A 15,174-nucleotide genomic window follows, 5' to 3' on the forward strand; every position below is an offset into this window, starting at 1 on the left:
GGAGCCAATTCAGTTCGGAAGTTCAAACTGTTAAATCCATGGAAGGACTATTGAATGAGTCACTCCAGCAACGTGAACCGACTACACCACAGAGATTGAATCTGTGAACTGTTTTCCGCAGAGACTGAATCTGTGATCTGTTTTGACATGAAGTTATCTATGTATCTATGTTATTCTGTTATGTAAACCTGAAGTTATATATGTATATATGTTATTACGTTATGTTAAATGGGGAGATGACTGTAAAGCTAGGAAGGGAGGAATGTTGTGTATGTAATATGTGTGCTACTTTGAACCTATGGACAGGACTGCACTACTTGTTGGGCGTAGTGATACGCAGTACCACTCCTGGCCATAGGGGTATAAATAGTACTGTGGGTACTGATTCCCCTCAGTTCCCGCCTGTGGGCATGAAGTAAAGACCTATGTATAGTCCCTACCTCCAACCAGTAAAGACCTGTTTGAGTTATACGTTTAAGTCTTTGTGTTAATTGTTCAATACAATACACATACTTAACACCAATATCCATTTCTGGCATCTAGTTTTGAGAAAACCTTGGCTCCTGCCAGTGATGGCGTAATCTCCTCTAGCGTTGGGGTGGGATAGTGGGCCCTCTTTATCGCCTGGTTTAGATCTTTGGGGTCCAAACATATTCTGAGATGCCCGTTTGGCTTTTCTCGTACCACAATTGAGTTTACCCAGTCTGTGGGTTCAGTGACCTTTACGATCACTCCCTTTTCTTCCATCTCCTTTAGCTCTCTTTCAAGCTTTGTCTTCAGCTCGATGGGTACTTTTCGTGGAGCATGGATAACGGGCTTTACCTCTGGGTCGATGGTGATGTGGTATTGGAAATCTCCAAAACATCTCACTGTATCATCAAAACATTCCGGATACATGTCTATCAAGTCTTTTTTACTCTTGATTTATGGGCGGTTCTCCAGTGGGGTGTTGCTGTCTATCTTCAGTGACGTTTCCATCAGCTCGTGATGTACTGAGATCAATCTCAACTTCTCGCAGCTGTTTAATCCCGGATCGCTGGCCCCTCAGTGTCGGTGACATAGAACATGTAGTTGATGTTCTTTCTTTTATGTGTCCCTTTGATAAAGGTTATTCCGAGTTGTTTAATCTCACTCCCCCCATATGCTGTCAGCGTGACATTACTTGCCTTTAAACAACCGCTTTTCGGGAAAGATCTGCTGGTACAGTCTCAATGGGAGAATGTTGCTCTGAGCCCCTGTGTCCAGCTTCAACTTTAAGTTGATGGTTGTGGGCCGACCTTTGACCTTTTTTTTGATTTGGATGATGGTGTGCAATTCTCTCTTCGGAGTATTTTCCGCTCTGGACATCTCGTGAAGCTGTATCTTTATGGTTTCGATGTTTAGTACATTGTCGTGATCATCATCATCATCCTGCTCATCCATGGCATGGATATTGTGTTTCTTTCTCTGGTTCTGCTGTCCGCCTTTGTTTTTGATGTATGTTCCTCCTTTCTTTGTTCTACACCTCTTTACCCAGTGGTTTAGTTTGCCACATGCATTGCAGCTTGTTCCATATGCTGGACATTTCCTCTTGTCTGTGTAATCGTGCAGTCTTCCACAATTTCTGCACGTGTTTCCCCAGTTGTCATGTGCATGTCTTTGTGTGTTGTACTTTTCTCTCACTGCATCCACTCTGTTGTCCATCTCAGAAGCCATCTGCATGTCAGCCGTTTGAGAAATCAGTGTTTTCATTTGCTGCTTCATGGCTTCATGAGCTCTCGCAATATCTATAGCCTCTGTTATTCCGAGCTTTTCTTTTCCTATCAAGGCTTTTTGTACCTCTACATGCGCTGACCCCCATATTAGCTGGTCCACAAGCCTTTCCTCCATTTCCTTAAATTTACACTTGCTGGCCTCATTTCTCAGCCTTGTCAGGAAATTGTCAGCTGTTTCACCGGGTTCCTGTCTTAGACTCTGGAATTTGTATCTGTGTATACGGTGATTGGATTTAGGCTCTAGATGGTTGCTGAATTATCAAAAATTGTCACTGGGTTTTCCTTTTCCTCTTCAGTCAAACGCCAGCTATTATACAAATCTAGGCCTTTTTCTCCTGTCCACAACAGAATGTAACTAACCTTTTCCTCGTTGGTAGTACCCTTCAGGAAGCTTTTGAATGTAGGCTCACATTTCTGTTTGAACTTGTGGAATGCTTCTACTATATCGTCGGCTTCCCAGTTCATGAGGGGTTGCATTTGCACAGTCAGTGCAGTGGCAGCCGTCATTTTCGTTTCCCGTACGATTCACTTTCAATCACCGCAGACACCGGCACTCACAATCAGCTCATAAAATCACTTTTCATCTTATTCGTAGTTCGTATAGCAGAATTTGTACTCACTTATACCGCTGCCACCATGTTGTGTCTCCTTGTGTTCTTATTATACTATATATATTACAGACACTTTTAGTTCATTTTAGTTAGTGCTTTTACTAAGCTGTATTCTTGCTTTTGTTACAGTGCTGCCGCATGGTGCGGAGTGATACAAGATGTCTGACGCTGTGTGCCACATAGCAATATAACTACACCATACCAAAGTAGTTCCATACCAAAGTAGTTCCATTTAACGATGTGCTACTATAACAATGTAACATGCATTAAGTTTGATAGAATAACTTTTACACAGCTCCACTCTTGGCATATAGCTTTGCTAGATGGGAGTGCGAGTCTTAAAATTGGCCTTATAATGTTACAGTGCTATGTCTGTCCCACACTTCTGTTAGCTTCCACACCAAGAGGAGAGCCAAACAAAATTTACCCATTCATTACCCACTTGATCCCTATAAGACTCTAACGATCCTCACGCCAGGTGTGGGTGAGAAAAATGGCTGCTTGTTAGGTGTCAGCCTTAGCTCAGTGGTGGCAATCTCACCTCTAAGTCACAAGGCTGTGGGTTCAAGCCCCATTCCAGAGACTTGAGCATATAATCTAGGCTGACACTTCAATGCAATACTGAGGGAATGCTACACTGCTGGAGCTGCTGTCTTTCAGATGAGATGTTAATCTATGTCTGCATGCTCAAGGTTGACGTAAAAGATTCAGTGGTACTTTTGGAAGAAGAACAGGGAGTTCTTCTGATGTCCTGACTAACATTTACCCCTCAATCAACATCACTAAAACAGATTATCAGGTCATCTTGTACATTGCTAGTTGTGGGAGCTTGTTATGTGCAGATTGGCTGCCGTGTTTCCCTGCATTAAAACAGTGACTGCAATTCAAAAGGACTTAATTGGCTGTGGGACATGCTGAGGTTACATAGGATTACATAGGATATATGGCACAGAAACAGGCCATTCGGCCCAACCAGTCCATGCCGGCATTTAAGCTTCACACAAGCCTTCTCCTGTCTTTCCTCATCTAAATCTATCAGCATAACCCTCTATTCCCTTCTCCCTCATATGCTTGTCTAGCCTCCCCTGAAATGCATCCATACTATTCGCTTCAACCACTCCCGGTGGAAGCGAGTTCCACATTCTCACCACTCTTTGGGTAAAGAAGTTTATTCTGAATTCCCTACTGGATTTCTTGGTGACTATCTTATATTGATGGCCTCTAGTTATGCTCATCCCCACAAGTGGAAACATTCTCTCTGTATCCACTCTATCAAAAGCTTTCATAATTTTAAAGACCTGTATTAGGCCACCCCTCAGCCTACTTTTTTAAGGAGAAAAGAGACTCAGCCTGTTCATACTTTCCTGATATGTATACCCTCGCATTTCTGGTATCATCCTTGCAAATCTTCTCTGCATCCTCTCCAGTGCCTCTATACCCTTTTTATAATATGGCGACCAGAACTGTATGCAGTGTGGCCGAACCAAGGCTCGATACAGGTTTAGCATAACTTCCCTACTTTTCGGTTCTATACCTCTAGAAATAAAGCCTAGTGCTTGGTTTGCTTTTTTTATGGCCTTGCTAACCTGTGTTGAAACTTTTAGTGATTTGTGTATTTGTACTCCTAGATCCCTTTGTTCCTCTACCCCACCTCGACTCCAACCCTCCAAGTGATAAGAGACCTCCCTATTCTTCCTATCAAAATGTAATACCTCACATTTATCTGTGTTGAACTTGCCAATTATATGCCCATTCTGCAAGTTTATTAATGTCCTCCTGTAATTTGTTGCAGTCCTCCTCAGTATTGACTATCCCCCCAATTTGTTGTCATCCGCAAATTTAGAAATTGTGTTTTTGATTCCAAAGTCTAAATTGTGAATATAAATTGTGAACAACAGTGGTCCCAGCACTGATTCTTGTGGAACACCACTATCCACCTTCTGCCACTGTGAATAACTACCCTTTACTCCTACTCTCTGCTTTCTGTCTTGAAGCCAGCCAACAATCCATTCTGCTACTTGTCCCCTGACTCCGCATTCACTGACCTTGTTCATCAGTCTATTATGGGGTACATTATTGAAGGCCTTTTGAAAATCTAGATAAATTACATCTACTGCATTACCATTGTCTACTCTCTCTTTTACCTCTTCAAAAATATCAATGAGGTTGGTCAAGCAAGACTTTCTCTTTTGAAATCCATGCTGGCTATTCATTACTATGTTTTTGGCTTCTAGATGTTCTTCTATTTTCTCCTTTAGTAGAAATTCCATTATTTTTCCTACAACCGATGTTAAGCTGACTAGTCTATAATTCCCTGGACATGTTCTATCCCCCTTCTTAAATATAGGTATTACGTTAGCTATCCACCAGTCCTCTGGCACTACACCTTTTTCTAATGAATTATTAAATATGTGTAGTATATATGCCTCTGCTATCTCTTCCCTAGATCCTTTTAAAATGCGTGGATGCAATCCATCCAGACCAGGGGTTTTATTCTCTTTGAGTTTGATTAGTTTATTTAAGATATTCCCTCTTTTTATTTTAAATGCACTGATCTCATTACTAATCTCATCATCCAATGTCATGTCCACCTCTTCTATCTCCCTGGTAAATACTGAAGCAAAATAGTTATTGAATATTTCTGCCATCTCTCTATCGTTACCTATGGTATTACCCTGTCTATCCCTTCATGGCCCTATTCCCATCCCAACCTTCCTTTTTTTAAGATAGCAAAATACTGCAGATGCTGGAAATCCAAAATAACAGAAAATGCTGGAAAAACTCAGCAGGCCAGGCAACATCTGTGGAGAGAAAATAGAGTCGACGTTTCGGGTCGAAACATTGACTCTATTTTCTCTCCACGGATGTTGCCTGGCCTGCTGAGTTTTTCCAGCATTTTCTGTTGTTATTTCCTTTTTTTATTGATGTGCCTGTAAAATATTTTACTATTTTGTTTTATGATTTAATTTCATAGTTCCTCTTTGCCTCCCTAGTTGTTTTTTTTTTTACTTCTCTCCTAATCTCTTCATATTCTCCCTTACCATGCAATCCCCTGCTGTCTATATAAACATTGTATGCCTCTTTCCTTACCCTTGTTCCCTTATGGCTTTATTCATCCAAGGATTCTCATTAGTATTCAGTTTGTTCTTTCCTTTTAGCGGAATATATTTTTCCTGCACTCTGTTGAACACCATTTTAAATGTTGCCCATTGCTGTTCTACATCATTGTTTGCCAATATTGTTGCCCATTTTATTTTCCCAAGTTCCATTCTCAGCCCCTCAAAATCAGCTTTTCTCCAATCTATTAACCTGGTTTTCATCAGACTTATGTCCATCTCAATTATCATCATAAAGCGTATTATATTATGGTCACTGTTGCCCAGATGTTCCCCTACTTTTACTTCTCTTATCTGCTCTGGTTCATTCCCAATTACTAGATCCAATAGCGAATCCCCCGTTGTTGGGCTTTTTACATATTGGGTTAGAAAGGAGTCCTGCACACATTGTAGGAAATCCATTCCCTTATCCCCTTTACCTACCTCTTCTGTCCAATTAATATCGGGGTAGTTGAAATCCCCCATGATTATAATTCTATGGGAGCGATTTTGTCAGACCTAGGGAGGTGGGTTTGGAGGCGGGTCTGCCGGGAGAATGGCAGAATCTGGGGGCGGGTACCCATCCTGCCCCCAACCCACCTCCGTGCCATCTTTCCAGGAGGTGGGTACCTGACCTGCGCTGGGTCCCGTCTCCTGGGGTGGGAAGGGGATTACAGCCACTTAACTGCCTGTTAACTGGTTAACAGGTAGTTAACAGGCAGCTAAAAGGATTATTCACATTTTTCCAGCAGAGACACGGGCTTCCCGACATGAGTGATGGGTGCAAGTGTGGAGAGGTAAGTATGTGAGGTGAGTGAAAAGTGATAGAAAATGTTTACTTACCTTTGTTTCTTCCTGCAGGCTTCAACCGTTGGGGAACCGGAGACTCCTCATCTCCGCGGCAGAGAGGACAAATGGCTGCTGCATTCTCCGATGCAACAGCCATCTGATTTCTGCTCAGCAGATAGGTTTGATGAGTCTTGAATACAAGGACTCATCAAACTACAGAGAATGTCACTGTTTGACAGCTTCACAGAGCTGTCAAATGATGACAATTCATCTGTCAAAAATTTTTGACAGGTGAAACGTCATACGCTGATGTTCTCTGTAACCGGATTCCCCTTAATTGGCCTGCTAAGCCCGCTGGGCGAGCTTAACAAGGTCAATCAAAGGAAAATAGTATGGGTTGGCCACGATGGAGGTGGGACTAAAACCCGACAAGTAGCAGTCCTGCCTTCAATGCGCCCCCATTGGCAAAATCACCCCCTATGTTTTTTACTCATTTCCCTAAATTGTCTGCATATTTCTTCCACCACCTCCCTTCCACTATTAGGTGGTCTGTAGACTACACCTACTAGTGTGATTGATCCTTTATTATCTTTTATCTCTATCCATATGGATTCTATTTTTGTCTTGCTGATAGCTGTGTCACTTTTTTCTATTGCCATTATGTTATCCCAATAAGTACAGCTACTCTACCTTCCCTTTTTCCCTCTCTATCTTTTCTAAATATGTTATACCCTTCAATGTTTAATTCCCAGTCCTGAGTTTTCTGCAGCCATGTCTCAATAATCCCTACTATGTCTGCTTCCTCGCAACGCATGATTGCCTCCAGCTCCCCTATTTTATTACGGACACTGTGTACATTGCTGTACAGACAGTTTAACTCATTTTTAATAGAATTTCCTCTCACTTTATGTTTAACCTTTTTAGACTCCTGTTCTATAACTCTATTTTTTCCCTTGCCATCAATGTCCTCCCTTACTTTATTCATTCCTATGCTCTCTTTTCCTGTTTTGTTTACAATTACGCTGGTTGCGTTTCTTGTAAATCTCTCCCCCCATCTTACTAGTTTAAAGCCTTTGCCACCTCCATATTTACCCTTTCTGCTAGGACACGGGTCCCATCCCGGTTCAGGTGGAGCTCATCCCATCGGTACAGCTCATTCCTGTCCCAGAACTGGTGCCAGTGTCCCATGAAAAGGAACTCCTCTTTCCTACACCAGCCCTTTAGCCACTTGTTAATTCTCCTGATCTGTCTGCTTCTATGCCAATTTGCACATGGCTCAGGTAATAATCCACCCTCGAGGTCCTGCTTTTTAATTTAGAGCCTAACTCCTGATACTCTTTCAGCAGGACCTCCTCTCTGTTCCTAACCATGTCATTTGTTCTAACATGGACCATTATAACTGGTTTTACCCCCTCCCTTTCCAAGTTCCTCTCCTGCCGCCGTGAGTTATCCCTTACCCTTCTCAACACACCCTTCGAGATTCTCATTCTTGGCTGCAGAGGATGCTACCTATCTCCCTATCACTACCACATTTCTATTCTGCTCTTCCCCACCCCCCTTGGACAGCCTTCTGAGCCACAGTGCCTTGGTCTGCATTGTGGCTGTCCTCCCTACAGTCTTTCTCCTTGTCCTCACAGGTAGCGTCTACTTCGGAACTGTTGGACAGGGCCAGTGCCTGCGGGACCTCCTTCTCAGCCTCTCCTAAATCCCCGCTACCCGTCTCCCTAACAGTCACACCCTCCCTTTCCTGAACCTGTGCTTTCCTCTGAGGTGTGACTGCATTCTGGATAAAACTGTCCAGAAGTTCCTCCCCCTCCCTTATGTGTTGGATTGTCTCCAACTCACACTCCAGCTCAATGACTCTGAGCTGGAGAGATTTGAGATGGAGACATCTCCTGCAGACATGTTCGCTCGGGACAGTCTTGCTGTCCACAAACTCCCACATACTGCAGTCCAGACACACAACCTGCCCTGCCATAACTTAGTCTAGCCTTATTTTATTTATTTAATTAGTTGAAGTCTTTATTCAATGATTGTTTATAGTTATATTAATTAGTTTAACTAGTTAAGCAATAAATTTAATACAGTACTTGTAGTTTCCCGCACCTAGTTTAAACCACTGTCCGAGGTTAGAGAGAAAAGAGAGAAAAAAAACCTTATTACTCACCAACCAATCACCTACCTGGTGTCCTGTGACATCACTCCATGTTTTTTGGAAATCGTTGAAGGTTTGGCCACCGCTGATACTGCCTCCAATTAGGTTGTGAAAGGCACTATATAAATGCACGTTCTTGTTATATTGATTGGAGATTGCTAGATTACTAAATTAAAAAATACTTAAGGAACTAATATTTAACACAGCTGTGTAAGCTTTTCCTGAAAGCAAAATACTAAATTACCAAATCTTGTATTAAGATGCTGGCAGTTTTCTCCGATCTCTGATTCTGCCACAGTTATAAGTATATGCAATTAAGTTATTATGAAGTAACCATTTTCTTTTTTTATTCCTTTAGTTTTGAGATGCTTAGGAATTCCTAGTCGTGTTGTCACAAACTTTAACTCTGCTCATGACACCAATGGGAACTTAACAATTGATAAAGTATATGATGAATACGGAAGACAATATGGAGCACAAAAAGATAGTATATGGTGAGTCAAATTCGTATAAATATACCAATAAAATTTTTAAATCGTAAAAATTGCAAATGTTAGCAGTCTTAATTTTTTTTTAAATGCTGGAAATACACAGAAGGTCAGTCAGCACCATAAAGAGAAAAGACAGGTTAACTTTTTGGGTGTCCAGTCTACCCTTCATCAGAAATGAAGATCCTGTTTTTGGACAGCAGCCAGAAGGCCCTACAACCAGTGACCATCACTACTGCCGCAGATCTCTCAAGCAGTGGCTGATTTTATTCCCCCTCGCATTCAGGCGCTAGGCCCTGCCAGGGGTGGACATACCAGGGGTGAGCAGTATCTGGCCTATGTAACTGATCTCAACCTGGAAATAGAGACAAGTTCAGGTCAAGTACACTCTACCCAAATATCACCCATGTGGAGGAGGGGCAAAATGAAAATCAGCCCCAGTAACTAGGGCTGAGATTTTGCTCACCTCGGTGGGTCCGGAGCGGCCGGTGTCGGTGGTGGGTCGCGGCCCCACTGCTGGCTCCATCCCGTTGCCTAAAATGAACTTACCTCAATAGGGCTTGTTAAGCCCACCCAGCACCTTTCCCAGCCTAATTAAATGGAGCGGGTCTGGTGACGTCATTCATGACACGTCTTGAGCCAATTTCCTTAAAGGGAGCATGACCACTTTATTTTGATGTTTGTGCTGTAAGTATTCTACAGCATTGAAGTGCTAAAAATACTGACAATCACTGCTCAGAGGTGCAAGGCTGCACCCAGGTTCTCCGCTGACTCCCTCCATGTGATTATGGAGGAAGTCAGAGCACACAGAGAGGTCCTCTTCCCTTCCGAAGGACGGAAGAGACCTCCCCAGGAGACCAAGACAGCCTGGTTGCACATTGCACAGGAGGACACAAGCAGAGATGCCGTCAGGAGGACCTGGGTGTAGTGGAGCAAACCTTTCAATGATCTCATTAGTTCAGGAAACATGAGTGCAAAGCCACACTCACCTTCATCCTGCTTTGCCTCTCATTACATCCCCATCACTCTGCCTTCCCTACCCTACTCCTGCACATCCTTACTCACACCAACTTACCTTGCACATTCACCCATCCCTCTCTCTCTATCTACATTATCACATCCCCATCTCACTAGCCACCCCTCACATTCACCCTCATCCTAGTCCAATCATACCAACTAACAACTCACAAGGGTGGCCACTTGGATGTTTTATCCAATGTTCATGTAAAGTTTCTGTTAATGTGCTGTCAAACATTGAAACCTTTATTTTCAACACTTTGCGTTCTTGGACAGATTTGTGTGCACCTTTGGAAGTGACTAAGTGAGTTGCAGTGAATGGTGAGACATAACGGTACCCACTGCAATGGTGATGAGTGTGAAAGGAATGGCTTGGACATTGTAGGGATGATTTATGGTGTTGGTGTGGGGTGGTGTCAACCTGGCACGTCATGTGGCAGCCAGGGTGTACAACAGCGTCCAATTAAGTAAATCTGGCCATGGTGAGGCCATCCCTGGCCTCCCGGGCAGCAATGTGCTCGGGTACTGATGCCCTCTGTCCTGTGCAGCATCAGGTGATGCGGAGAAGGTTGGTGTTGTTGTTGGTGCTGCTGGTGTGCCTGGTGCCTCTGGAGTTGGGGCTGATTGTGGTCAGATTCTGAGGACCAAGGTGAAACAGTATAAATGGTACCCATGCTGATGGAATAGGTGGCAGGTGAAGTTGAGATGACAGAAATAACCTATCATTGGTGAGAGAGGTTATTCCAATGAGGTGACACTGGATGGAGAGTTTGCTGCAAACACTTGCAGCTTACATAAAGCTCAATCTGTTCCAAGTGGAATAAGCAACAGCTTCTGCACTTGGAAAGTGAACAGCTGTGAGGTCAGAGCTTTTATAGTACATTTCAAGCTGTCAACTAATCAGCTGATTCAATGGCCAGTCAACTCCCGCCTCAGGTTAACAGACGTGGTCTACAAGCAGCATGGACCCCGTGGGCGAGCAGTTAAAGTGAAAAGGTAAAGTTAAAACCATTATTAAGGGTCTGTCATCAAGCCAATAATTGCTTTAATTGGGTCGCCCACCTCTGCGGGTCGGGTCCGATCCGAGATCATTGGGAATGGCGTGTTGCGGCGGGTTGACAGTGGGTTCCTGGCCCGCTGTCAAAAAAATCAAATTTCCCTCCCAATCCGCCACCGATCCAGCCGACTGACACCCCGCCCCCCCCCCGCCACTGGAAAATTCCAGCCTAGATGTTTCGAAAGATTGACAATTGTCTCTTAAAGACTCGCCTTTTGAAGGGGGAGGGTGGGTGGGGTCCTTTAGTTGCTCCTGGTTTCGCCTAATGATACGACTTATTGGCCTGAGAAAAATAAGGCATTTAATACTGGGTCTGTAGCTTATATCACTGAGGGGCAGTATATAGATGGAGAGGGCCAGGAATGAATCCTTGCAAAACTGCCAAGGTGATGATGCAGAACTGGGAAGAGAAGGCTTTGCTAGAGATACCCTGGCAATGATCGGAGAGGTAAGAGAATCATGTAAGGGCAGTGCCACTGAGCAGGACAATGGAGAAGTGACATTGGAGGATGATGGTGTGTTTGACTGTGTCAAAGGCTGCAGAGGGGTTGAGGAGGACATGATCACAGTTACAGAGAATGTAATTTGTGACTTTGGTTATGGCTGTTTTGGTGCTGTAGGAGGGGCAGGATCTTCATTGGAGAGATTCAAAGAAGGAGTTTTGGGAGAGATTGGCAAGGATGGGGGAGATAAGAACATAACATAAGAACATAAGAAATAGGAGCAGGAGTAGGCCAATTGGCCCCTCGAGCCTGCTCCGCCATTCAATAAGATCATGGCTGATCTGATCCTAACCGCCAATCCACTATGACAGGACTATCTCCTGAATCTAACAGAATTAGACACACGAAACAGGAGCAGGATCAGGCTACACGGCCCCTGGGCCTGCTCCGCTACCCACAGGGCCATGACCGATCCGAACCTAGACTCATGTCCAAATTCCTGCCCGCTCCCCATAACCTTTAATTCCCTTTTCTTCTAGGAAACTGTCTATTTCTGTTTTAAATTTATGTAATGATGTAGCTTCGACAGCTTTTTGGGGCAGCATATTCCATGGACCTACCACCCTCTGAGTGAAGTAGTTCCTCCTCATCTCAGTTTTGAAAGAGCAGCCCCTTATTCTAAGACTATGCCCCCTAGTTCTAGTTTCACCCATTATCTGGAACATCCTCCCTGCATCCACCCGATCAAACCCCTTCACAATCTTATATGTTTCAATAAGATCGCCTCTCATTCTTCTGAACTCCAATGAGTAGAGTCCCAATCTAATCAACCTCTCCTCATATGTCCATCCCCTCATCCCCGGGATTAACCGAGTGAACCTTCTTTGTACTGACTCGAGAGCAAGTATGTCTTTTCTTAAGTATGGACACCAAAACTGTATGCAGTATTCCAGGTGCGGTCTCACTAATACCTTGTACAACTGAAGCAATACCTCCCTATTTTTATATTCTATCCCCCTAGCAATGAAAGCCAACATTCCATTGGCCTTCTTAATCACTTGCTGCACTTGCATACTAACCTTTTGAGTTTCGTGCACCAGGACCCCCAGATCCCTTTGTACTTCAGTACTTTCCAGTTTCTTGCCATTAAGATAATAACTTGCTCTATGATTTTTCCTGCCAAAGTGCATAACCTCACACTTTCCAGTATTGTATTCCATCTGCCAAATCTCTGCCCACTTACTTAGCCTGTCTATGTCCCCTTGCAGGTTTTTTATGTCCTTCTCACTCACTACTTTCCCTCCCATCTTAGTATCATCTGCAAACTTTGATATGTTACACTCGGTTCCCTCCTCCAAATCGTTAATATAGATTGTAAAGAGTTGGGGACCCAGCACTGACCCCTGCGGAACACCACTGGTTACTGATTGCCAGTCTGAGAATGAACCATTTATCCCAACTCTCTGCCTTCTGTTAGATAGCCAATCCTCTATCCATGCCAGAATATTACCCCCAATCCCGTGATTTTTTATCTTAAGCAATAATCTTTTGTGTGGCACCTTGTCAAATGCCTTTTGGAAGTCTAAATACACTACGTCCACTGGTTCACCTTTATCCACCCTATATGTTACTTCCACAAAGAACTCCAGCAAATTTGTCAAACATGACTTCCCCTTCATAAAACCATGCTGACTTTGTCCTATTAAATGATGATTATCCAAATGTCCTGTTACTGTCTCCTTAATAATGGACTCCAAAATTTTACCTACCACAGATGTTAGGCTAACCGGTCTATAGTTTCCAGCCTTCTGTCTACTGCCCTTTTTAAATAAGGGTGTTACATTAGCAGTTTTCCAGTCTGCTGGGACCTTTGCTGAGTCCAGGGAGTTTTGGAAGATTATTACCAATGCATCCACAATCCCTATCGCCACTTCCCTCAAAACCCTAGGATGTAAGCCATCAGGTCCAGGCGATTTATCCGCCTTGAGTCCCATTATTTTACCGAGTACCACTTCCTTAGTGATTTTGATCGTGTTTATCTCCTCTCCCCCTATAGCCCCCTGCTTGTCCAGTGTTGGGATATTCTTGGTGTCCTCTACTGTAAAGACTGATACAAAATATTCATTCAGTGTTTTTGCCATCTCCATATTTCCCACCATTAATTTCCCGGTCTCATCCTCTAAGGGACCAACATTTATTTTAGCCACCCTTTTTCTTTTTATATAACTATAAAAATTCTTACTATCTGTTTTTATATTTTTTGCTAATTTACTTTCATAATCTATCTTCCCTTTCTTAATCAATCTTTTTGTTATTTTTTGCTGTCTTTTAAAGTTTTCCCAATCCTCTATCCTCCCACTAGATTTGGCTACCTTATATGCCCTTGTTTTTAGTCGAATACTATCCTTAATTTCTTTACTTAGCCACGGATGGCTGTCTTTTCTTTTACACCCTTTTTTTCTCAGTGGAATATACTTTTTTTGGAAGTTGTAAAATAACTCCTTAAATGTACACCACTGATCATGTATCGTCTTACCCTTTAATCTATTTTCCCAATCCACTCTACTCAATTCCGCTCTCATACCTTCATAGTCTCCTTTATTCAAGCTTAGCACGCTTGTTTGAGATACAACCTCCTCACCCTCTAATTGAATATAGAATTCAACCATGTTATGGTCACTCATTCCAAGGGGATCCTTTACTAGGACATTTTTAATTAATCCTGTCTCGTTACACAGGACCAGATCTAAGGTTGTTTGCCCCCTGGTCGGTTCAGTTACATACTGCTCAAGAAACCCATCCCTAATACACTCAATGAACTCATCCTCAAGGCAGCCCTGCCCAATTTGATTTGTCCAATTAATATGATAGTTAAAATCCCCCATAATTATAGATGTTCCCTTATTACAAGCCTCAACTATTTCCTGATTGATACTCCGTCCAACCGAGTAGCGACTGTTCGGAGGCCTATAGACTACGCCCACTAGTGTTTTTTTCCCCTTATTATTCCTTATCTCCACCCAAACTGTTTCATTATCCTGATCTTTTGACCCAATATCATTTCTCTGTATTACAGTGATTCCTTCCTTTATTAACATAGCCACCCCACCTCCCCTTCCTTCCTGCCTGTCCTTCCTGATTGTTAAATAACCTGGTATGTTTAATTCCCAGGCATTGTCACCCTGCAGCCATGTTTCTGTAATGGCCACAAGATCATACCCATATGTAGCTATTTGTGCCATTAACTCGTCTATTTTGTTACGAATGCTACGTGCATTCAGATAGAGAACTTTCAAATGTGTTTTGTGACACTTAGTTCCTGCTTTTGCCCTTTTTATTACTTTACCTTTTACTCCATACCTTCTGCCCCTTCCTGACACGCTCTGGTTTTTAATTTCCCCACTGCTACCTAAGTCTATGACCTTCTCTGTTGTCATTTTTATTATTTGTTCTCTAGGAACCTCCCCCCCACTAGTTAGTTTAAAGCCCTCTCTACAGCCCTAGTTATATGATCCGTCAGGACTCTAGTCCCAGCACTGGCCAAGTGAAGCCCATCCCAATGGAACAGCTCCCTCCTGCCCCAGTACTGGTGCCAGTGTCCCAGGAAGCAAAACCCATTTCTCCCACACCAGTCTTTGAGCCACGCATTTAACTCTCTTATTTTATTTGTCCTAGCCAAATTCGCTCGTGGCTCAGGTAATAATCCAGAGATTATTACCCTTGAGGTTCTGTTTTTTAATTTGACCCCTAGCTGCTCATACTCCT

At 43.1% G+C, this 15,174-nt stretch overlaps 1 protein-coding gene across 1 annotated transcript in view; it reads left to right on the forward strand.

The window, feature by feature from the left end:
- Positions 1-15,174, forward strand: part of LOC147108590 (protein-glutamine gamma-glutamyltransferase 2-like) — a 69,156-nt gene that overhangs the window by 30,208 nt on the left and 23,774 nt on the right. Inside the window, exon 4 of the mRNA XM_086005277.1 lies at positions 8,763-8,898. Within this exon, the coding sequence (XP_085861403.1) occupies positions 8,763-8,898 (136 nt within the window). The remainder of the gene's footprint in view (positions 1-8,762; positions 8,899-15,174) is intronic.

This window comes from Somniosus microcephalus, chromosome 13, assembly GCF_052327205.1.
Source record: "Somniosus microcephalus isolate GS21.2 chromosome 13, FLI_Smic_1.0, whole genome shotgun sequence".
In the NCBI taxonomy this organism is placed as follows: Eukaryota; Metazoa; Chordata; class Chondrichthyes; order Squaliformes; family Somniosidae; genus Somniosus; species Somniosus microcephalus.